The sequence below is a fragment of the Astatotilapia calliptera genome, chromosome 13 (assembly GCF_900246225.1).
Source record: "Astatotilapia calliptera chromosome 13, fAstCal1.2, whole genome shotgun sequence".
NCBI classification, from domain to species: Eukaryota; Metazoa; Chordata; class Actinopteri; order Cichliformes; family Cichlidae; genus Astatotilapia; species Astatotilapia calliptera.
Window position 1 is genome coordinate 15,406,657 of NC_039314.1, and position 24,739 is coordinate 15,431,395.

Sequence of the window (24,739 nt, forward strand, 5' to 3'; positions counted from 1 at the left end):
AACTCTTAATAGCAAGATACCATTTTAAATTGTTCCTTTTATTCATTAGCAGCGCCTTTTAATTACAGTACTTTGACAGTCATCAATACAGTGAACACCTTTGGTTAGTAACCTTTATATATTTACTTTTCAGATTACTTCTCTATAACATTATATATATATATAGATATATTTGTATATGATACAAAAATAAATAACTTAATTTTTAATTGAAATATTCTGCTCAAAACTTTACACATTTGGTTCAACTTAACATTCTTTAAGCTAACTATAAAGTATCCTTATAAAATCTTGGACGGCTACATTGGATTTATTATGTACACAAGCACAGTGTGAGTCCCAGTATAAGGAGTACAGAACAGTATGAAGAGGATTTTATAAATGGATACTTTGTTTTTTGAGCAGATGTATTGGCACATGGTACTGGTACAACAGACACAAGAATTTATGAAGACAACACAAGGAGAAGATTGCTGTTTTCTGGTCTTCCGAAAATCATTAGATAGCAGCATGCAATTTGCAGGTTGACACTGTGAGACAATCAGCCGTTTGGCATAACTCACAGCCTGCTTTTGCTTTGTCAAACTGACTGACGGCAAAGATGATGCAGAGATGTGATAATACGAATGAACCTCCAGTGTTTGCATCTCTCGTTTCCCTTTTTTTCAATATTTCCCACTAACCTTACTCTAAGACCTGTTGGTCAGCAATAAATAAACTTCTTTCTTTGGCTGATTCATGTCAGGTTTACCCATTCGTCTGGCACGAACTCTCAGCTACATGTATCCTGTAGTAGCCACATTTCAATTCCTGGAAAAAGCATCTTCTACAACAATAAATATCTACATGACATTTTGTATCACAGTTTGTACAGTGTATATTTTAAAATTGACTTACTAATACATTATTGCAGCACAGAAAAACACATTTAATATCACATCACCACTATTACCACAGGCACTGACAGTTTTCTATGATTTACTAATTTTGCTCAGCGGCTGTGCCTCTCCGTGTGGTAGCGTCTGAGTTTGGGCCTCCACGCTACTCTGGTCTGTTGTCTTCACCAGAACCTGTGGGACTGTTTGCTTGTTTTTAGTCAAATCAGATGGTCTCTGGGGGGATTTTTCCTCCCACTTTGTTTCGGTCTGTGTGTGTGCCTTCTGTGTCTGGCCCTTTCTTTCCTCTGTGGCAGCGCAGTCAGCGTTGCATTTATTGCACAGATCCCTTACGTCCCGAAGTCCCTGCACCAAGCACTTTACAAATTCTGCTGAACATGTCTGTTCGCTCTCATGGAAACTGGACACGGAGAAGATAATATGGTCTGACTGAGGGTTGTAGCACGCGCCGTATCCGTTTGGAACCACGGGTCCATAGCAGCAGAACATTTCAACAGTAGTGGGAACCTGAGGGAAGAGTAAATGCTTCAGTCCTAAACTACTAGAAGCTTTACTGGTGTGATGAAATACTGCTCTAGGAAAGGTTTAGGTAGGTAGTGAGACTGATTTGTGTTATTATGTTTTTCCTCATTCATTACAAGGAAACCCTAAACTGTAGTTTTCGTTCAAACAACCAGTTACCATTTTTGTGTTACAATATAGAAATTTTATAAAGAATAAACAAGAAGGGCATAACCATTATAGTAACTGCAGTGTTACGATGTATTAATACAGATCAAAGGTCAGGGTAGATGGCTGTCCCACTTTCTTTTAGTTTCTTCCTGTTGAAAGGGAGTTTTTCCTTCCCACTGTCACCAAGTGCATGCTCACAGAGGATCATGTCATGGTATATATATATTTTTTTATATTACAGTATGAAGTGCCTTGAGGTGGCTGTTGTTGTGAATTGGCACCGTATAAATATAATTGAATTGAACTGAATTTTAAAATATGAATCATTTTATTCCAAAATTACATGCACATACCTGACTTGTAGAGAGAATGAACTGATTACTGATAAGATAAGCTTCGTCTTTGAACATTTCGAGCTTCCCCATCTTCATTTCATGTGCAATTTCACGCAGCCCTAGTAGGTGATTGTCTATTGCCATCCCTGTAATAGCCTGAAAAATAGAAAGTATGTTACTGCATTTATTTAATGTGAGTCTCTGTCATAGAAATCTGGAAGAAGAGAATAGTTACCAGACGTGTATAACTGGTCTGTGCAGTTATTGCTCCTTTCAACAGTTCCATCATTTCTGTGTCCTGGAGAAGTAAACAACTGACAGTCAGTGCTTAGTCTTTAAGGTCATTAATTTACAGTAAGTAGATTTTCATGCTTGAATACATCAAGACAAAATCCAATAGAAAACAGAATAGCATTACTGAACACCCCCCCCCCCCCCCCCAAAAAAAAACAACAAAAAACCTCAAACTGATTAAGCCACTCAAAATTAATTTAAACCTGTAGCAGCTTTTATTTGAGTCACAGTATGACTTTAGTTTCTGCATAAAAACAACCTACACTTGTGCTGTTTTTCCTTTCAGTCATTGCTTTGACAAAGGCAAAGGCTTCAGGTGTTGCTGAGCGAATGTTGTCTACTCTGCCTTGCTGAAAACGACGTAGAGAAGCACTCTCATAGGTGGACACCGGTCTGCCATGACACCTGCAGTCATGTACAGGGAGAACAAAATGTAGGTAAGTTTAATCAGTTCTGTAAGATGACTATTTTTTTTTTTTTTTTTACCTGTAGAAGCCTAACTGAAGAGCAAGCTGGATGTAGGCATCTGGACTCATCTTCTGCTTCTTGATAAACCCTTTCCCGTAATCATGGAACTTGTGGACATTTATATCCAGATTCTTTACCATTCTGACAAAATAAGAATACATTTTATTGAAATCATGTGCTTCTCATATTAATTAATCTCTTCAAATGACAAGGAACTAAAGAAAACCACACCTCTGGAGTTTATCAGCAGCAGATGTGATGAGCTTGTGAATTTCAGGAGTGCATTTCCAGCGGAGTCTGCGTGGCGCGGGCAGCTCGCTCACACTTGCAGCTCTGACCAGCTTTGATGGACTCCCAATCCTTATGAGTAGAAATAAATGGAGCAATTATTTATAATAGTCTTATTTTAAAACATGTAACTCATATATACTGCACACTTCCAAAATCAGATGTGTGTCATTTCTCACATGCATTTGAGGAGATACTCTGTGCACTGCACAAGGACAATTCCTTCAAATGCAGAGTGTTCACACACGACTCCACAGCAGCCATCAGCTCCTACAATAAACTGTTACAGAAAGGTTGTTTTCAGGGGTTGTTTTCTTGAGTTGGACTGAAATGTTTAATAATATAAATTTTTGATTGCTGCACCTCTGCACTGTTTGCTCCAAATACATGTTCTTACATCCATACATTACCCCCTAAAGTGAAAAAATCCTGAGTAAACTAAATTATTTTGCCATTTTGTGAGATGACGGCTTTAAATCCAGTGGAACGTCCACTTTTAGTTTGCATTTCCTTAATTGGCCATGGAACTGGTTAGTTATATCCTTTAATGCGTTGAGAAATCAACATGAATTTGTTCATTTAATTTTCCTCATTAAGAAGGCAAAAAAACTTCCTCATTAAGATTTGACAGTGTTTCTATTAGATAATGGCAGATGGCTTTGATCATGAGTTGAGGCCGTGGTTTGGGGCCTCAGTGGGGACTGGTGGTGGTTGCTGGGCTGACAGAGAACTGAAAGGGGCGTGCGTAGAGGTGTGGTCCTGCTCCTGAAATTCAAATAAATTATCTCCAAAAATATTGTTCACTTTGGACATCAGGGCCCTATTTCAGGAAGCCGGTTTAGAAAACTCTTGAGTGAAAAATGATACTCAGGGTTGAGTAACCCCGAACTGTCCAACTCGGAATATTCGGTTTCAGAAAGGCTGATAACAATTAGTTCAGTCAACGCGGAGTTGCTTTAACCCCAAGTTAAACGCGCGCACGAGGATACATAAAGCCCTGATTAGTGGAGCACAGATTAAGCGAGTCACCATGGAGACGGAGGGAAAGAAGGCGCGGTCAATGTATCTTACAGCGCTTGAGGCCGAAATTCTGATGGCAGCATATGCCGATAACATGCAAATTTTGTGGAAAAAAAGTAACACAGCCTCAGCTGCAAAAGAAAGGGAGCATGCATGGCAAAACATAGCCGACAGAGTCAATGCGTGAGTGTTAATTTAAACATTGATCTAGAGATTTCCACCCATTTAACACGTTATTTTATTATATTTCATTTTTTATTTTATACATTTGATTTTGTGATGTGATGTGAGCGCAGGTGCAACCCAACAGGCCCCAAACGTTCCTGGCAGCAAGTAAAAATGAAATATAAAAATATAGTCCAAACAGGTGAGGTGTAATTGTATTATGAGCCATAGTGCTTGGTCTGTTTGTCCGATGTAAATCGATTGCAGTTAGAGGCTACATTAATTTTCTTTCTGTAAGCACTTATTGAAATTATCTGAGCACATTACAAGTACATATTTGCTTACTCTGTATGCTCATATGCGACCCGTTATAGCCAACAGAAAAAAAGCGGAGGCCCGAAAAACAGGTGGGTGTCCTCCACCACCACCACTCACAGAGGCTGAGCAGTTGGCTCCCACATTTGTGATAATGTTGGCAGCATCACATATGATCTTCACAGTGCAGAGAACACAAATTAGCATCCATTACTATAATGAAATAATTTGTTAGTTTGACATGCTACAGGGAACTATGTACCTGTACATTAATGCTGTGGAAAGACTTCCTGTTCACATAGTCTCCTTCATTTACTGAAGGAGCAATGATTGGAATGTGAGTGCCATCTATACAGCCAATCATGCCTGGGAACCGTGAGAATAAATGTAAAATTTAAGTAGTAGTTCAAGTATCACCACATCATGAATTAAGTTTCATTCATCCTGATACCTGCAATTTTGTGGCATCCCTCTTTGATAAATCTTGTGGGTCTATGACCGGGGAACACCACAAACGAGTACACGAGACGTTTCAGTGCAACTGTAACATTCCTGACTGCCCGACAGACGGTAGCCTTGGAAACGTGCTCAGCGTCACCAATATTATACAGAAAGCTCCCGTTTGCAAAAAACCGAAGTGCAATACAAATAATATGTACAGAACTGAGAGGATGTCCGCGATGTGTCACATGAGCAATATTAGGCCTGAGGATGTTATTCAAATAAATTATAGATTGTGCTGAAAAACGGTAACGTCCACACAGAAAATCATCAGGAAATGATAAAATGTCCAAACGCGCTCTAATCACTCTCTCCCGGCGGAGAGCTCTGTGGAGAATTTGGGCTTCAACATCTACTGGCTCTTCAAGGAAGGAGCACGCCATGTCTGACACTTCCTACAGTCAGGTTTCCGACAAAGAGGCGGAGAAAGTCAGGGTTAGTTGAAGTAAACCTGCTAGGGGGCAGGTTAGCTTCACGGAGTGTGTCGTCATAGTAACTCACTCAGAATTAATCTAAACTCGCTTTGTGAAACCGAAAACCCAGAGTTTTCGTTAACTCAGGGTATACTTACTCAGAGTTTGCACTAAACCGGCTTCCTGAAATAGGGCCCAGATATCTTATCGTATCTTATCTTTCAGTATCATTACATGGGTTTTGTTATTTTAGACAGTTCCCACGTTTTCTTCAGAGTTTTCTTTCCCTTAATAACAAATATCACTCAGAATTTTGGTCTCCACACAGAATGTACAAAAAGTTAATAAAACAAACATTAATTTAACCTTTTTTGTTGATAAATGTGTTCACTTACCTGCATTGGCTTATCATACCAGCGGTTGCCTCCATTCTTTGTCAATCCACCTCCATGCAGCATCAACATGGCTCGTTTGGTGTCACTAAGTTCAGGTCCACTTGCGTCGTCCAGACAGACGAGACACAGACAACGCTCAATCATGTCCAGCGAGTCCCTGTTGGTAGACTCTACAGGAAAACAAAAGTCCATCTGAGAGGCACCTCATATAAAAGAGAGTTTTTATTGGCAGTCCACATAAAATCCCTTTTGAAATGTACCTCTCATTAGTACACTACGAGACTCAGCCCACTCTGTCCGTCCATCTGAAGTGAGAAGCCCTATAGGAGGGAGCTGCTCTTCTTCGTTGTCAGCCATCTTGACAATCTTCTCCAGCTGAGTCAGCAAATCTCTTTGATTCAGTTGCCGGAAGTTGATCATCACATCCAGCACAAAGAACTGGACAAAGGGTTCAGATTAGCCACAAAGTTTTAGGAATCTTTGGTACTGACTAACTTTCCTAATCATGTGGACATATGCATTGTTTCAGAATTTCCTGACATTGTGAAATAACATCTAAGTGATTCTTTTAGCAGCATTGAGCCCCAAACTTAGCCAGAGCCACAAAGAACAAGAAGAACAAGGAGTACCTGCACAGATGGTATGACTCCCACAGAAGCAGTTTAAAGCCACAGAAAAACTGTGCAAGTGTAACAAATAGTGGGTCACATGATATAAGGGCGATGTGGCGCAAAGAGTTGGGTGTTTGTTTTGTAACCGGAAGGTTGCCGGTTCGACAGTCTCGGTCGTTGTGTCCTTGGGCAAGACACTTCACCTACCGCCTACTGGTGATGGCCAGAGGGGTCGATGGCGTGATATGGCAGCCTCGCTTCTGTCAGTCTGCCCCAGGGCAGCTGTGGCTACAACTGTATCTTGCCTCCACCAGTGAATGAATAGTGGAATTGTAAAGCGCTTTGAGGGCCCCGAAAAGCGCTATATAAATGCAATCCATTATTATTATAAAATCGTTTTTCTTTCATTCTTTCTTTCTTTCTTTCTTTCCTAATTGCTGTTTGAATTAGCTCAACTGATAATAAAGTCTTAGTTTATTTACACTCTTTATTAAATCTAGTTGGATGTGATGATCTTAATTCAAGTAAACATCAAGTTTCCATCACAGACAGCCAATTTAGAACAACCAAACCTAACAAATCTGTTTGTGGGCTGTGGGAGGAAATCTGCACAGACATGAGGAGAACAGGCAGACTTCACACAGAAAAGCCCGACCTAGTTACATCAAAAGGAATTTCTTCTTACTACAGTAGGTTCAAACTAGTAACAGTCTTACTGTGAGGTGACAATGCTAACCACTGCACCACTGTGTCACCCCTATTGTGAAGTGATCTGTTCTGTTTTCATTAGCATTCCAACATAAAGAACAAAATTGTGTGTGGAGTGAAGCTGTGGAACAGACTAAATAAAGATATGAAGCAATGTCCGAGCATGGCACAGTTTAAAAAGCGGTTTAAGGATATGGTTTTTACAGGGTACAGGGAAGAGGTAAAGATTGGATAGGGTGTTCTTGTCCAATATTTTCATGTGTGTGTGGGTGCACGGGTATGTTGGTATGGGTGTATATATATATCTGTAGGTTGTGTATCCTTTGAAGTGTTACTGGGGTTATTGAAAATGTGTATATACGTATGTATGGATAGATAGAAACATATATATATATAAAGAATAATAATAAAAAAAATACACATGACATATAATGTAATTGCAAGGAGGTATTTCTGTAGTCTATTGATTACTAGATAGTGGAAAAGGGGTGGGATTAAATAAGCTTATGCTTCTTCCTGCTCCTTTTTGAACATGAAAGTTATTTGTAGTTGTGGTTGCTCGTTTTCCTTTTGTTTTGCTTTGTTCATTTGTCTCTTTTAATTCTATGTTGTTGTACTTTTTCAACATGTTCAAAATAAAGATTCAATCTATCAATCAAATTGTAATGCATATCTATGAGAAATCTGGAATGTGCTGTGTTACATGCTAACCAATCTCTCGTTGGATGAAGACCATGTAATATGGTGGAGAACTAAGAAATGGCTCTTGCCCTGGGACTGTTTTCTCCAAGTCTGACCTGGTTTTTGCACGCCACGATGATATGTTCAGGTTCTGGCATCACGCTACTCTCCTGTGCTACGAGAGTGTCCCTCTCAGGTCCTGGCAGACGGTAGGAGGTGAAGAGACGATAATACTGCTCCATACACAGACGCGTTCCTGCCAGCTGGCCCCGGGCATAGTCCACAGGCAGGTCACGGCTACACGCAGACATACACAACATTTTCAGGCTTTTTCTCTACACAAGAACTGAAAGTGAAGAATATTCTTTTATGACAATTTGAATTAAATGTTAACTCACTCATCAAGGTGAGTCTTGTACTCCAAAGCTCCAGATATTAAGTGTGCAGCAAATCTAGAAAGAATATCTTTGCTCAGTTTTAATGCTTCACAAAACACACACATTGTACTTGGTCACTCTTTTGCCACCACACTTTTTTTTCTTGATTAATTGTGTAGCTTCATTACACCTAACAACATAAATGCTTCATGTAAATCATGTGGTTAAGGAACCGGTAACAGATCAATACCATGTTAACCAAACCACAGTTTTCCGACCTCGAGGCATTCTGAGTAATGACCCTTTCTGAAAGTGTCTAGCCAAGAGGGAAGTGTTCAAATTTGTATAATCAATGAAATCTGGTAGAAAAGCAATTCTCACAGTTCACTATTATTTGTCAGTCTTTGTGCTGGAATAACCAAAATCACCTACAACTTGTAACACGAGCAATTAGATATTTTTTTTCTTTCAGAGACTGTTTCTACACCAGTGAAGAAAGGATTCTGTCTACTAGTGGATTGCAGAGGCTTCGTCTGTCCCGTTGTATCAAATGATGAGATTTTTTTTGTGGTTCACTCGTCTCAGGTGTGCATACCTTAAAGAGTCAATAGGAGCCATGAAGTTCTGCTGTGGGAAGACCATTGCAGGACTTGAGTTGACAGGTAGAGCAAGTCTGTTGTTCAGGTACATATCATTCAGCCAGTAGTCATAAACCTATGGTGGAAAAACAAAAAGCAAAAACCAAACAGGATTGTAGGTAAAAAAAAAAAAAAAAAAAAAGGGACTGGACCATTAAAAGCAGATAAAACAGCATCATGCTTCACAATCTTTCTAAAAGGTTTATCGACATCAGTAATGTCTTCAAGATTTGGTTTAAAACTTTAACATTTTTAAACGTATAAGCATCCAAAACACAGTTTTGTTTCTTAAATACATATATTTCATTTATTAATTAACGTCTTTTTTATTTACCCAGTTTGCCACGTTTTCGCTCCTCTCCGTGAGTTTGCTCTGTAGTAGCTCCCCCACTCCTCCAGGGGCTCCAAACTGCATCACTATGTTTTGCGTCTTGTTGAACTGTTCTTCTGTGAGCAGGTGCTTCATGCACCTCAGGTATCTGTCCAGTGTGTCTTTCAGGTTGGGCACCGGCAGCTTTGGCAGAGCCTGGAGAACATGGCGGGATGAAAAGCTTTCACTTCTCATCACCAGTTTTCCTTTTTCCAAATTCTTGACTAAACATGACGTAAGTCTCCCCATGCAAGGATTGCGCATGCTATTAAGCAAATATTTAAGGAATCGATGAGATTCCAATTAAATTCCAATTAAATTGCCCATGAATTCCAGCGTAATCCTTTGAAAGCCACTTTTATGTCCTGAAATGTTGTTAGACCTTATTTGATTTTGCAACCTTTAATCGTAAAATGTAAATTTATCTGTTGTAGAATTGAGAAAAACATATACGGTGTGCTTATAAGGCAGATGGAAGATGTAATTACATCTCGGCCCCCTGAATCTTCGGAGGCGTCTCGGTCGAAAACTGGCATGTTGGCGGTGTAGACGGGCAATCAAGCAGGTGGAGTCACAAGAGGAACTCTCTGTCCACAAACAAAATCTACAGTCATTATTTAAAGTCGACACTTATTAATATAAATGTCAGTCACAGTGACAATCGGAAACCAACACACTCACACTCAGAAAAATAAAGGTGCCAACTGGAACCAAAAGTGGTTCTTTAGACTGATGCCATAGAAGAACCTTTTTTGGTGCCACAAAGAACCTTTCAAACAATGGTTCTTTAAAGAACCATTTCTTTCAGTGGAAAGTGGAAATGTTTTACCTTTTCCAACAGTCCCAGAATCCAGATCTTCAAAGACCAGCAAGTGCTCAAGACTGTTATCCGCTTCGCTGTCACCGGTCGTGAGAAAGTGTTTTTCCCTTAGAAAGTTCAAGGCACACCGCTCGCGCGATCTGCCTGCGCATGCACATCCCAACGACTGACCCCCTCCATCCGCTCCCGGGAGGTTGCCATAGTACAACGTGTTCTAACGTCTCTCTCTCTCCCTGTCATTCGGCTCAAAAACATTTTTAATAAATTGCTCAGTGATGAACAAGTACTCAGATCATTTACCCAAGCAGTGTGCTTTGCCAAAACTAAGTAAGTGTGTTGATAAGTGTGTTCATTAGGCTTTGGCCCCCACCCCTGCCACCAGTATATTTTTAAGCAAGTATTTCTAGCTTTATTTGAATATTCAGTTTCCTACCATCTGCTCTTAAAGGGTAATCACCAGGTAACCCGCCCTCCACCTTCGCACACACATGCACACAAACAAAACACACAGTATAATTCACACCCTCATTATAGTGAATAAATATTTATGCCATTTTACACCATCAAACTTAGATAGCTAAGGATGAAGAACCTTTTTTTCTTTAAAGAACCATTTGTAATAGCTGAAGAACCATCCACAAAATAAAAAGGTTCTTTGACGTATGATGGCTCTTTAAAGAACCATGAAGACATCTGAAGAACAATTTAAGAACCATCAGTTTTCATCTGCAGATGAAAAATATTATGATGCACGCAGAAAGTTGATGAAAAATACAAGATCAGACTGTTTCTGTCTGCCAGAAATATACAAATGCGCACTTTCTTCAAGATTATAACATTGAGAAAATTGCCTTACAAAACTGCACATTTGATGAAAACATGTTCCCAGTACTAAGGCGAAACTAACAAGAACAACAAAAAATAGAGTGCAACTGAATTTTTTACTCACCAGCGAGGGAAAAAACACCCTCTCTTCCTGGAGCTCAAGAAGGTAGTTTTAGTTGGTCCATCTTTACTTGAATCCGTTTATAACAGAATTTCTTTAAAATGTCACTGCTTCGATCCTTCATTTTAAGCATCTTTCAATCCCCTACATGGCATGAGCACAACTCCCTGGCTGGCTCAGGAGAGATGCTAAAAGAGGGTACCTCAGCCTCCTGACAGCCAGGCTCCTCCCAGAAGTCCTGCTATTCGCCGGGAAGTTTATTTGGCACTTCACATGCTCACCCCACCTTATTTAGACGCCATCTGAGCTCCTCAGATGCTGAAACACTTTGCAGGAAAACAATTAGGACGCATTTTTTCCCCCTTTGGCTTTCAAAATTTACAAACACTACACGCAGAACAGTTTAGGTGCACGACTCCTTTCACCTGACTGCACCTGACCGATTCAGATGACGCCATTTAACGTTATGAGCAGATATTTGTGTGACCAACAAGATGCTTCAATAGACCCTATTATTCATATAAACCATAAAACCCTCTGAAATTATTAATATTTTGAACCAATGACATTTTCCCAGAAATTTTCAGTTACACTTTCACTGTAAAATCAAATGCTTCTCTTTATTTGAAATTCACGGTCAAGGATCAGAGCACCACAAATATGTTGGCCTTAAAAACTTTAATTTCAGATTTTCTTTTTCAAACCAATTTGTTTCCACGGGCAAAACATGTCAGAATCTTTAAATGAGACACTTTCGTGTTTTAACAACACATTTAAATATCATTCTTCAGTTGCGATAACTTTCTAAGTATATATTATCTCCATTTATAGAGGAAAATAACATTTCAGAATAAAAATTACAATTTGTGCCCTAAATAAACCATTTCAGTAAACAATATCATTCGCATGATGATGATTTAATTATGTACATGAATATACATTTATGTACAGTCGCGGATCATCATACAGTGAGGCTATACATTCCTATGCATTCCAGAAAAAAATTAATAAAACGCAAAAGCAGATTTCACCTTTTTCCCCACCTTTCTCAAATGCCGTTTGACATACAATACAGATTACAGATAAAGACGCATTACATTTCTTCTTTTGTTCAAACACATTTGCACAATCCCTGAACACGATATGAGTCAGTTTCCGATACAATGATAAACACTCTTAATGAATATACATTTATCTCAGCAAAATCTTTCACAGGAATCTTACCTTTAAATAAAGAAACGCAAGCGAGTACCTTTCTGCTAAAGCTTTAACCTACTCGATTTGACAAAACCCAGAGAACTTGTCACCAGAAGCGGTAAATAATTGATATTGTTACACAATCATAATAGTGTTATGGAATTGATTGAATCGGACATGATACAGACAACTCTACATTGGCACTTGGATAGTTTAACACCCAGCTAAAGGTCTTTTACGCATACTCTCCCCCAGAGGATTCCTCCTCTGAATAAGAGCGCCGAGCAAAGGTCTCAATGCCATTCTCGTCGATCGTTGTACACAAACCCTTTCTCTTTTTCTCTCGTTGCTCCATCTTAATCGTATCATACAGTCCCGTTGGACCGTCTTCTAGGAGCATGTTTCGCTCGGAGAAAGAAGGCTTCATTTGTGTCACGTTCTTCAGCAGGAGCAGCGCCGGTGCGTAAAGTACGTTGGCGAGCCCCATGCCCAAGTTGAGCTGAACGAAGCCCAGGTCGTGCACTATCTGTCCGGCCACCACGGGCCCCAGGGCATACGCCACGCAGTAGGAGATGTCTGCAATCGCGTACACACTGCCATACACTGACACGTGGCGCACATCCACTAAGAAACCCAAAGTTGGTAGAAGTGCCGTGTCCACGAAGGCGATTCCAAAGCAGATGCCACACAGCGGAATCATCAGCTGTCCAAAGTTTTTACAGGCTGGCACTGTGCACGAGCTTGCGCCTATAAATACCATACCTATAGCCCCGTAAAACCACTGCAGATGGGGGTACTTGGCTGATAATTTCACAGTGAGATACACACCTAGGACATGAGGAAAGAATGCAGGGAACCATGTCATGCCGATCTCCCACTGGCTGGAATGCATGGTGTCCTCCATCCAGTTGGCTATAGTGGGCTCGAGGAAAGCGAGGGGGATGTTACAAACGATCAGAGCACCGGCCACAACAGCTATGTAAGGATCAATCATGAGTTTGTATATGGGGGTACCAACTGGCATGTTTTCTCTCTCACGATTAGAGAAGGGCTTCAGCACAGTCAGACATAATATGCCATCAATGAGACAGATGCAGGCCAGAATCACGAAGGGCACCGACTTCCCTGCGAATTCATAGAGGACCCCTCCAAACGGGGGCGCCACAAGACTCCCAAAAGAGATGAAAGCCAAGGCAATGCCCAGCGCTTTGCTCCTTTCTGTCTCCTCTGTGTACCTGTCTGCGATCAGAGCGATCCCGGATGTGTCGGCGAAAGCAGAGCCTAGGCCTTGCATGCTGCGCGCCAGGAAGAGAGTCGCGTAGTTTTCAGCAAAGGCAAAAATAACAGTGGAGAGAAACATGACATTTAGTCCGATGAAGAGCGGGATATCATACCCGACCCTGTCTATAAACGTGCCGCTTAGCGGGTTGACCAGGAGCTGCAGGATGGCCTTAGAGGCAAAAAGAACGCCTATCTGCAGATCGAAGTTCCCCTTGGTGATTTTGTGGGTGCTATTAGTGGAGTTGGTTGCAACAGCTTGGCTTTGATCCGCTGCATTCTGTAGCTCTTCAAGGTAATCGGGTATAATTGGCACAATTACCATGTACAGCATGTTGTCTAATAAAAGTGCTATGCAGACTATTACTAGAATAATCCGTTTCTGTCGTTCTGGGTCTTGCATTACATTGCCCAGTTGTTTAGTTCTTTCACCCATCTGGGACAATTTGGAGGCGGCAGACTGTGCCATATTAGCGCCCCGGCCCTCTGTGGTCACCTCCGGCTCCATGATTTTATCCTTTTCTGACTCAAGTCTTGACTTTTGAAAAAGAAATGCTGCTTCCTCAGTTTGCTTTTCACAGAATTACGCACACTTGGCACATGTGTGTATGTTCTTTTAAAAATGGTGTTTTCTTTTCCGGCACTCCAATTAACTAAGTAACTTTTCTCTGCTTTACCTCTTCTCTGTCGCTTGCGCTGTTCGTCATCGCACACGCGTTTCCACTTGTGTGACTTGCACTCGTTTTATCCCCGCCGTCCTTAGTTGCTTCATTGTCTCATATCCCGTCATTCAGGTGACGCGCTTGCCCCGGGCAGCACTCCCAGATTGGGGATTCACCCACTCCTCACAGTGCCGGCTCCATCAGTGCTCTGGCTGTTTCAGGTCCGTTTGCTGCGCCCCTCCGGCACCCACACACTCCCAGCTGTCTCCGGTCACCTGTAACGCTGTGAGCTAAGTCATCATTTCGCATCAGGCAAGATGTTTTTTGTCGGCGGAGGAAGGAGTACACACTGCACTTTGTTGGCTCCCATAGGTATCCCCCTCCCACCTTCGCCAATGGCTGTGACGCACAGTCCTGCTGCTCTCCAGCAGATCTTTTATGCTAATTAAACATAAAATCCCGAGTGCGCACTGCTGTCCACTGAGTTGCTTGAAAGGCTCAGTTTAACCTTCTCAATGTTAAACAGTTTTTACCAGATTTTCAGCGGTTATAATTGATTCAAAGCTAAAAGTAGAATACTTTTCTAATCGGACATACAGAGGAGCACATATTCAGTTCTCTGGTTGATTCTGAATTCAGTAACGCAAGGAATGCATTTGCGATCACGAGCAGCAGTACCCATACAAGGAAAGAAACATGCAGAATTGTAGTTTTTAAAATGACCCCCGCCCACCCTCCATTCAGCACCACAATCAAGTGGACAGCTCCACAGAACACGACACTAAAACAATGCGTTTTAACAGTTAAACAATGCGCTTTTGTTAACCACTGCTATAACCCAGTAGTTTATATATATATAGTTAACTATATATATATAGCTAACTTCATGACTGTGCATATATATATATATATATATATATATATATATATATATATATATATATATATATATATATATATATATATATATATATATATATGTGTGTGTGTGTGTGTGTGTGTGTGTGTGTGTGTGTGTGGGTGTGTGGGGAGAGAGAGAGAGAGAGAGTCGCAAACTTTAAAAAACATCAGTAAAACCCCAGTACGTCATGAAACGACAGAAAAGCTGAATAAAATGAGTGAACTGACTTTTTAAAAGTAGATACTGCCATCCAGTGGTGAGGCTGAAATAAACAGTAACTGCAGGACTTTTCAGTGACAGCAATTTTTTCTAATAAAGAGAGAAAAACAATTCATTTCAACAGATGTCTACCCTTCAGAGAATTTTCATGAATCAGTTATCGGAGTCACATGTCGTTTTGTTTTGTCATGATACACAATTTCATTATTATTAATACTTTTATTATTATACTTTCTAAGAAACTGAAAGCAGGTACAATGGGATTTAAAGAAGTAGAAGTAGATTCAAACTCATTTCCGTTTTTGTTTTGTTTTTTTCACTCAATGAGAGGCAAATACTGTGTTCATGTGTTCGCGTGTAAAATACAACTTGATTTGTCAGCTTTTGTAGTAAGCTACATACCTGGGAAATGAGACAGAGTTGTGCCGACATCTAGTGGAGGAAGATTGAATTGATGAAAAACAAAAACCTGAGATGTGAATTTTGACCAACCTATAACTGCACAGCAAAATCAGTTTTTGTGTTTGTTTTTTTAATGATTATGCTACATTATGGTTTGATTGTGAGTTATATTTATATAATCAATGAGGATCGTCTAGCTAGATTGTGTTTTGATAAGTTTATCAATCAGTTATTACTTATTAGTATCTTTACTGTGATTACTGTGTTTTGCCCTTTGTGCATTTGTTCAGCCGGTAGATGTCCTCATATCCCCGCAGCGCTGCTATTATTACTTCAATGTTTTCTCTCATTCCTGCTCTTTATAATTTTCATCATAAACTCATATTTCACTATGTGCACTATGTTTTTACATTTTCAAAAGTCTTTATGACATTAAGCGCCAGACGCACAGGAAAAACACAGTAAACCTAAAAAGTCAGAAAAAAGTAGAAGCCACCAACACTCTTGTCCTCTCTTTAAACAACTTTGAAATGAAACAAAATAGAAAGCATGCTTTTAGATGTTCCCAGGTATAAATTAAAGACAAAGGGAGAGAGGGCGTTTGCTGTGGCTGCACCCAGACTGTGGAACAGTTTACCTCCTCACGTCAGATTCTCCAAAAGCCTAGAAACTTTTAAAACTGCTCTTAAAACTCACCTCTTTTCATTGGCTTTTAGAAACGTTTAATTTATTTGTTTATTTATTTTTTATTTGATCAGCGAGGTGTTTTACGAAATTGTGTTCTATTGTATTTTTATCTGTATTTACTGTACAGCACTTTGGTCAGCCTTGGTTGTTTTTAAATGTGCTCTATAAATAAACTTGACTTGACTTGACTTGACTAAATGTGGTGGATTCATGAGCCTTGAAAGAATTAAACGAATCGTCGTGTGTGATAGTAAAAAAACCCTTCAAAGATTCTTGATGTTAACATCTGTAAGAAGAAAGAAATCTTTTGTTCTTGATGAAGTTTAGCTGCCAGTTGATACGTGTTCCCTAATTTTCTGTTGTTATAAAAAGACCCAAAAGACCTCAAAGACCTAATTTTTTATGACTAATGTAGGGCAACGGTGTAAAATCTAAACACTTGTGAGACCGTCAGACATAAAGGAAACAATGAGTATGATCAAGTATTCTAAGCTGAAGTTAGAATAAATTTAGCTTTAATTTACACTCTACTTGATCCCTCTTTGAATTAAATCCCGTTGTTTTCCCCGAGCGATTTGACGTAGGCATGTTAAATCCGACTAATAATTGTTACAAATCTGACAAAAAGGCAGCTCAAAATTAGTTTTATTTTTAGACCACATGTTATGTCACATTAATGAGAGAACAGCCTCGATAATCACATTTATTTCCCTCGGTAAACATACTGTAGCGGAAAAGCTTATGCACAGTCATGAAGGCCAAACTGCGAGTTGGCTTTTGGTTTTCCCAAGGGGCTCTTGACCTTGACGTCCTCTTGCTCACTCCGTCTGTTAGCATTCACGCATAAACAGAAACATATGAAGACACAGTTACACACAGAAGTGGCAGATAAATAAACACAAACCGTTTATACAGATTTCAAACTTAGTTAACTGTGTTTACTTATTTTGTCAATCACCCCCATCTTTATCTGTTTTAAGTGCAATGTCCTCTCAGGGCCAGCACAGACCTCATAACTGGATTGGCTGTGTTAGGGGATCAACATTTTCCTTTTTTTTGTTGCTGTTTTCCCAGTGACTCTGCTCTGATCTGATTTGCTCAGGAGATTCAAGATCACCATGTAATCTCGAGCAGTTATCAAAGCATTAATTTCTAGCAGCCACACAAAATCCAAAGCTACTGAGGCCAAATGCACACATTATGAAAGGTCAAAAATAACCCCTGTGGAGCTAAATGGTTATCCATAGCGGTTTTTGATATGGGCGGGGCGGCATCGTGGTGGGGGGCGGCATCACGGGCATCGACAAAAAACAAACAAACAAAAATGCTCGTACTCGTGCTGCCCCGACGTCATGCCAGCGCATAGTGGGAATGGCATAGGCACGATCAAAACAGGCTAGGACCGCCACTGATGGTTATAATATTAGTTTCTTTTTAATAGACTGAAACTGAAATCAGCAAATGCTAAATGCAAAGTTTCATTTGTATTTAAAGCAGGGTATACTACTTTCAGTGATATAGAATAGCCTTTCTTTGGGGGTGCTAAAACCTCCTTCAGTCCATGCAGATATCCAAAGAGATTCATGCTAGGCTAATTGGTGATTCTGTGTGTGAATGGATTGTTTCTGTGATAGACTGGGAACCTGTGCAGTGTGTCCACCTTCTTGCCCAGTGTCAACTGCGATGGCGTCCAGGCCCTGTGTGGTTAGAAAAACTGATGACTGGATGTTGTGCATAAACTGGCCTGCTGCTTTAGGCCAAAATTAATGTTTATGTGTAAAATACAACTGAGGTCAAATTAATAGTAAGAGCTGTTGGTCTATGTAGTAGAGTGTGATTCATCTATGTGGCTGCTGTAGAAGACACTGTGCACCAATGAAGAGTGAGAACTTTAAAAAAAGAAATTAAGTATACAACAGTGATTCCAAAATAAGTTGGGTCACTGTGCAAAATGTATATAAAAAATGCAAATCTAATAAACCACACTTCACAATAGAACATAAAAAAACATATAAAATATTTAAACTAAGACGTTTTATTATTTCATGTATAGTAAATAACTGATTTTCAATTTGGTTACAGCAACATGTGTCAAAAAGATTTTAAAAAAGAGCATCTTAGAGAGGTACAGTTTCTTAGAAGTAAAGATGGGTGAAAGTTCATCAATCTGCAAAAAACTGTGTAACACTTTCAGAATTATTTTCTTCAATGTAAAAATGTGTTTTTGTCATCTACCGCACACAACATCAGAAGATTTAAAGAATCTGGAGAAATCTCTGTGTGCAAGTGACTAGGCCGAAACTCAAAATTGGATGCCTGTGTGATATCTGGGCTCTCTGGTCCCACTGAATTAAAAACTGCCCTGTTTCTGTTACAGAAATCACTGTGTGAGTTCAAGAACACTTCCAGAAAACACTGTCTGTGAACACCGTGCCATCCGAAAATACAGGCTAAAACTCCAGCATACAAAAAAGAAGCAGTCTGTTATTAAGGTGAAAAAAAAAAAATTCAAACCTACATGGCCTTGTGTGAAAAAGTGATTTCACTAAACCTAATAACTGGTTGGGCCACTCTTAGCAGCAATTTTAAGTACCTTCATTTAGAAGCTGCTTTTTGTCTTTACTTGTTTTTTCTTTGTCTAATATTTGAATCTGTTTGATAAACTTAAATATTTAATATGTCGTGTAAATGTAAATCATGTGAAGTATGAAGTGGCCTCAGACCGGTACATCCTATTCTGGTCAAAGTGTGTGGTTTAATGATTTAAAATAGTGATTTCTAAAGAGCAGTGATGCACAGCCCCTCTTTAATCCAGATTATAGTGAAACACTAATCCTGTAAAAATGTGGTTTCTTCAAAACAAATATGTTTTTGCTAATATGTAATGTGCTATGTGTACATTGTTATTGGTAAGATGAACGTGAATATAGTGTTCACATGTCCATTCATTTTCTGTAAATCACACTGTGTACAAATAGTGGGATTTCTAAAATTCAATGAACTGATTGGAGGAGCAGCTGTGTTCAGCATTACCATTGATTGTCCTGTGGCTGCTCAACAAGAACATTTGTGCTGCTGTGTATTGTGTGTGTGCGTGTGCAGTCTCATGTTGTCAGGGTTATATAATCGGCTCCACATCTGACAGTCAAGATCACTGACAGTCAAGAGAGTTTGGTCGACCTGAGGCAGCCGACTGATGTTTTATCTTGTGTTTGTGCTCGGCTGGCCTGGGGTCAGTCATGAGGAGCCGAAATCCCTCTCTGGTTCTATTAAAAAGGGTGGCAGAGGAATTAGCACCCCAGGTTGGGTCTCTCTTTTCATTCCTCCTCACCAAAGGATTTAAAATAAGACCAACTGGGCCTGTTGCACGTTTTTACTTTATTAATATTTTGAATTAAACCTGCTGAAATGTATAATTTATTCATTTATATAACAAACATTATTAAACACTTGTTTTTATTTTTATACACATTTTCAATAATGGGCAGACCAATCTGAATGTGGGACATTGTCACACATGCAGCAATTACTACCTGTATGTTTTTAAAAAAGATTGATTATAAATTCATTATAAATTATCGTTATGAATGATTTTAGATATTTTTGTTTTTCCAATATGCTATGTTACAGTAATCACCGTCATCCAAAGCCATGTAATAACACACCTCTGCCTCTGTTGCACTCGCTCGGTTTCCTGTATAGTTCTCTTTACAGCGCTTTGATCTTTGTGAAATCATTGTTAAGCAAAGCATTGTCTATAAAAAATAAGAAGCTGTGCTCGAATCTGCTTTAAGGTTCAATGTAACTCAGCTGTTTGACTATTAGCAATTTCCTGGTAGCCACATTAGCTGTCTATTATTAAGGTAGGAGGTAGAAGCCAATGATAAAAGGCTAGCATAAACATATTAATATTATATTAATAGAAAGTATTACCCATTATCAAGCTAATTTACTTTTTTTTGTTAGCAATTTGTCAGTTTGTAGGTCCAGCTTTATAAAGACGTACTGATGTAAGATTTAAGACTGACTAAGACTGTGTATGAAATAGAGCTAGGTCTCCTTTTGGTTTGTGAAGTCCCATTTTGAAATCTGATATTTTGCATTTGGGTTTTTGAGATAAAGTAGTAAACATATTTAGACGGGAAGGTGGAGTGCTGTATTTTCATATACCTTGCAAATCTAGTGAGCATGATTGTGTATCACACAGAAGGATACTTGGTAATTAGGGCAAAGTCACATATAAATAAAATACTGGAATTAACTGACTAATTTGTAAATGCTGAGGTTTTTATAATATCAACAAAAAATAATTAATCAAAAACTGTAGACATTAACCACCTTCTTTTTTAAAAAACAGTCTGTGCTTGAGGCTACAGGATCCATTCAAACAATATAGTTAATACAAATCACATGCTACCTAGACTTGTTTTGGGGGCCTCAGGCACACACACACACACACACACACACACACACACACACACACACACACACACACACACACACACACACACACACACACACACACACACACACACACTTGCAATCGTATTCCTTCCAATCTTCCACATTATTTTTTTATAACACTGATTCATGACTTCTTTCTTTCTCGAACAGTCCAGACTCTCCTTGCGCCCCCCCCCCCCCCCCCCCCACCTTTTCTCCAGCACTTGTAGTCATCTTCCTGTGTAATCCTCTCAAAAAACCCATATGAAAACTTCATTGGTTGACCAGACATAATCCTCAGTGAACTCTAAGTACCTGAATATTTTTGATTGTAAGAGAAGGAAAGCCGATGGAAAAAAAAGCTACCCGTGCTCTGCTGCCAGACATTTGGATTCAGAGTATAACATAATCCAGCAGCTATTTGAAGTAAATCTTTGGCCAGTGTGGCTTAAATAATTAATCTGCAGACATAATATATGACGACACTTCATGATTAGCTATTAATAAACCCTTTAACGAGATTTTATCTCTATCCTTAAGTGTTTCACAGCAATTCTTCATAGTCAGGGATAACATACTGCACAGAAACAAGTATTTTCTTATTTTTTTTCTTGTTTAATATTTTATTATCTAGAAAATATAAGCTTCCTGTACTTTTCATTTTACTTAAAATTGCTGAGTTGAAGATGTTCCACTATTTTGATTCCTGGAGAAATTATGGCGATACCAGATAGGAGCTGAAATGATAAGCGCTGGGTTACTACTATTTTACTCTGGTGGTGAACTGACTTTCTAATTATTTATTGCATAATGCTCTTTGAAACAACAGATCCTTTCATGTTGGCAGTTAATAACGGCCTGCAGCGGTTCAGGAAGTGGGGTCAGAATAACCCTTCCTACCAGATGACAGCTCCATATGCCCACCAGTGTCCGGGCACTTCAATGTACATGTCATTAAGGCTCTGGTGGTTATTTTATGTTGATAATTACTAAAATAATCTCTAGAGGACTCTTGCATCTAGCAGAAATAGTCCTTTTTTTCAAGTACAGATCAAGGAACCATAAATGTCCAATTTCTAATGGAAAATGGTTGACTTACCTGCAATAAATGAGAAAGTTGCTGATGACACATGTGTCAGCAGTTCTTAATTATGCAACAACACACTCAACTGACAGACTGTCATCAGTTAATCTGCTTAAAAACACCAACTGGGGGCTTCTACTGTATGTTACATCCACTGAGTGTTAGGTCCACAATGCTGGTTGAATGAATACTACAGTGTAATCACCCTGACACACATCCGGTGGAGGAAGAAATACCCAGAGCTAAACTCAAGTACAAATAGCGATACTGAAGAGTAGAAATACACGCAACAATACATACTGTATACATCAAATCTTTATACAGTTAGATCTTGATGCTTATTTTTGATAATGGTGAATTTTATTTGATAGTTTACCTCCTGTACACAACTACAGTGGATTTTAAAGCAAACAATCAAGATGTGATTGACCTGCAGTGTTTCAATATTAATTCAAGCTTTTCAGAAAAATTTGGAATTAGTGTTTTTTAGGAATTACAACCCCCTTTACACATCATTCCATATTTTCAGAGGGTCAAAAGTAATTGGATAATTCATGGACAAGCAGTTTCATGACCAGGCAAATCCTTTTTCCTTGTTTAGCTGATTCCAAGTGTTGAACTTGCTCTGTGCATCTTTTCATTTGAATTCTCAAGTTAAGATTCAAGAGAAAGAGGTTTCCAGCACTGCACACATAGCTGCTATTTAAACCTCACAAGGACTGTCAGTCATTAATGGTAATTTACATTTGTTAGATAAGCATCATAATCTTTTTGAACATGAATAAAACGATAAGAAAAGACAAGAGAGTTTATCTATCTGCAATTCTTTATTATTTGATTATTGAATGGATATTGAGTGCATGTTGTCACTGTTTTAGATTAATCAGGATGACTGCAAATTATAAACATTACATCAGCCACACAAAAACAATGTTTTCCAGTATTTATAGGATTTTATAGGGACCGGTCATTATACAAAATCTACTGTATACATTGTAGAGTAGAATTGTTGTCTTTCAAATTCCACCAACTAATATTTAAGATTTGAAAGGACCTCATTTATTTCATTCATTGCATTTTCCCAGGAAAGTCTCTTGGAGGCATTTCTAAACACCTGCCAGTCCACAGTAATCAGTTCAATTAGTTGTACATAACGATAAGTTATTCGAATGTGTCACCGCTTTGCCAAGTACTGGTAAAAAATCCAAACTGTCACCCTCAGATGAGAGCAAACTGAGGGTACCAACAAGAATAAAGCCCTTGCTCCAAACTCAACACCTTCGATCTTGACTAAAATTTGGATCTGCCCAATTAATACGTCAAATGACTTCAGGAGAAAAGTTTAATTGTATGGTCAGACGAGACAAAGATTGAGCTATTTTGGCACAGTCACAAATACACATCAAAACTGATTTTGGAATCAATAAATTAGGCTAACAATAAACTTCTGAAACAGCCTTCCCAAAGCCCTGACCTCAACCCTACTGAACATTTGTGGACTGTGCATAAAATCCATTCGTGCCAGGAACCCAACTAATTAAAATGAACTCTACCAATTCTGCCAAGAAGAGTGATCAAATATTAAACCACAATTATACAGAAGCTTGTTTATGGCTGCTAAAAGCATCTGGTTGAGGTGCAACTTGCTAAAGGACCAAATAGTAGTCGGGGTGTGTGTATGCGGATTGGAGAAAAATAAAAGTACTTTGAAACGTGGGCACCAAATTCTTGTTTTCTGACTCCAATGACTCCATCTGGGAAAATGAACAGTTCTAAGAAATAATTAAAAGCCCAGAATTATCATGGCATTCATGTCCATGATGAGTGTGAATGATTTGTGACCACAAATGTATTTTATGTTGTAACATAAAACAGAAAAATGATTTGTTAAAGTATTCCTCATCTTTAAAAACATATCCTTTTTAAAACAACTTTTATATTAAATTCTGAAGCACTCTGCTGTTTTCCAAAAGTTTACGTGTGTTATACATTTTAGCATTTCATATTACGAGTATCAACAGTTGGTAAAAGAAAACCATAAGAATGTGGTACGTGGTTTCTGAAACCTACTTAAAAAAAATAGTCATTTTATAATAACCAGTATGGTACTGTGTATTGTTCAATGTTGTGCTTAAACAATGGTGTATTTTACATAAACATCAAAGTAAAAACAAATTTCATGATATGCAGAAGTCAAATGGATGAAGTGAAATGTTCCTTGAACATTAATTCATAGAGCACTCTGGACCAGACATGAATTCGCCTCAGTAAATAACACTGATTTATTCAGTTCTTGGTGATATTGTATTGTTATAGCAAACTTTAGATGCTGGCGTGGAGGAAAGAAGCATGTTTAGTCGATCTACAGGCAGAGTGTTGTGGGGGCTGTGAATTCAAGAATGGTCCTCTTTTTTTAGAGGATTAATGCACTTCCATCCTGGTGAGAGAGATCACTCACAACCCTGCAACACATGATGGGATATCAGTGGCCTGAATGCGCTTTCATATTTCATTAACAGGCACCATAAAGATTAAGAAACTGAATGTCAGACTGTGATGTCTCTTTTTTAGCTGAATTAATCTATTTAAGAGCCTTTCATCTTCAACCAGATAGCAAAATAGGCAACTAGTAAGGAGAAAATGCTCTGATTGCTGTCTGCAAGGACATTTGCACTATAAGCAAAGTGAAAAATGATTAAAATATCCCAGGCTGCTGTAGCAGAGTCTGTAAAAGAATAAATAGTCATATTTGCTCTGTGTATCACTTGCTCTGCAGGAGTGTTTGCATTAAAACTAACTGGATTAACATGAATGGATGGATATGTTTAATTCTGAACTCAAAATTAAAACAAATCACATTTGAATTGAGTGACAGAGAAATTCATGTGGTTACAGAAGTAGCCAAGCCCAAAGTTTCTGCTGTTGTGTATGGAACTGTATATTATTAAACAGC

At 38.9% G+C, this 24,739-nt stretch overlaps 2 protein-coding genes across 4 annotated transcripts; both read right to left on the reverse strand.

The window, feature by feature from the left end:
* Nucleotides 1-190: 190 nt before the first annotated feature.
* On the reverse strand, nucleotides 191-11,088 carry chata (choline O-acetyltransferase a). Of its 3 annotated transcripts, none has more exons than XM_026191096.1 (15): nucleotides 10,917-11,088; nucleotides 9,636-9,734; nucleotides 9,112-9,303; nucleotides 8,735-8,853; nucleotides 8,161-8,214; nucleotides 7,879-8,059; nucleotides 6,023-6,200; nucleotides 5,763-5,932; nucleotides 3,133-3,233; nucleotides 2,897-3,025; nucleotides 2,684-2,806; nucleotides 2,461-2,602; nucleotides 2,139-2,201; nucleotides 1,922-2,059; nucleotides 191-1,403 (listed from the first exon to the last, which is right to left on the reverse strand). In XM_026191096.1, exons 2-15 carry the CDS (start codon nucleotides 9,681-9,683, stop codon nucleotides 972-974), a joined length of 2,070 nt encoding a protein of 689 aa, XP_026046881.1. In that variant the 5' UTR covers nucleotides 9,684-9,734; nucleotides 10,917-11,088; the 3' UTR covers nucleotides 191-971. The 3 variants fall into 3 exon arrangements, with proteins under 3 accessions (XP_026046881.1, XP_026046882.1, XP_026046880.1); XM_026191097.1 differs by lacking the exon at nucleotides 10,917-11,088 and adding an exon at nucleotides 9,977-10,603; XM_026191095.1 differs by lacking the exon at nucleotides 10,917-11,088 and having other exon boundaries at nucleotides 9,636-9,864.
* A 469-nt stretch (nucleotides 11,089-11,557) lies between these two features.
* Nucleotides 11,558-14,364, reverse strand: slc18a3a (solute carrier family 18 member 3a). Its single transcript, XM_026190348.1, has one exon. It carries the CDS (start codon nucleotides 13,894-13,896, stop codon nucleotides 12,346-12,348), a length of 1,551 nt encoding a protein of 516 aa, XP_026046133.1. The 5' UTR covers nucleotides 13,897-14,364; the 3' UTR covers nucleotides 11,558-12,345.
* Nucleotides 14,365-24,739: the final 10,375 nt, after the last annotated feature.

What these genes read in the sequence shown, in the direction of transcription:
- chata (XM_026191096.1), bottom strand. Translation starts at nt 9,683, where the DNA reads ATGCCAGTTTTCGACCGAGACGCCTCCGAAGATTCAGGGGGCCGAGAT. An exon ending in GAGTATCTCCTCAAATGCAT is followed by an intron (nt 3,026 to 3,132) that starts GTGAGAAATGAC and finishes TCTACTCATAAG; the next exon opens with GATTGGGAGTCCATCAAAGC. An exon ending in AAAGGAAAAACAGCACAAGT is followed by an intron (nt 2,202 to 2,460) that starts GTAGGTTGTTTT and finishes TTACTTCTCCAG; the next exon opens with GACACAGAAATGATGGAACT.
- slc18a3a (XM_026190348.1), bottom strand. Translation starts at nt 13,896, where the DNA reads ATGGAGCCGGAGGTGACCACAGAGGGCCGGGGCGCTAATATGGCACAG.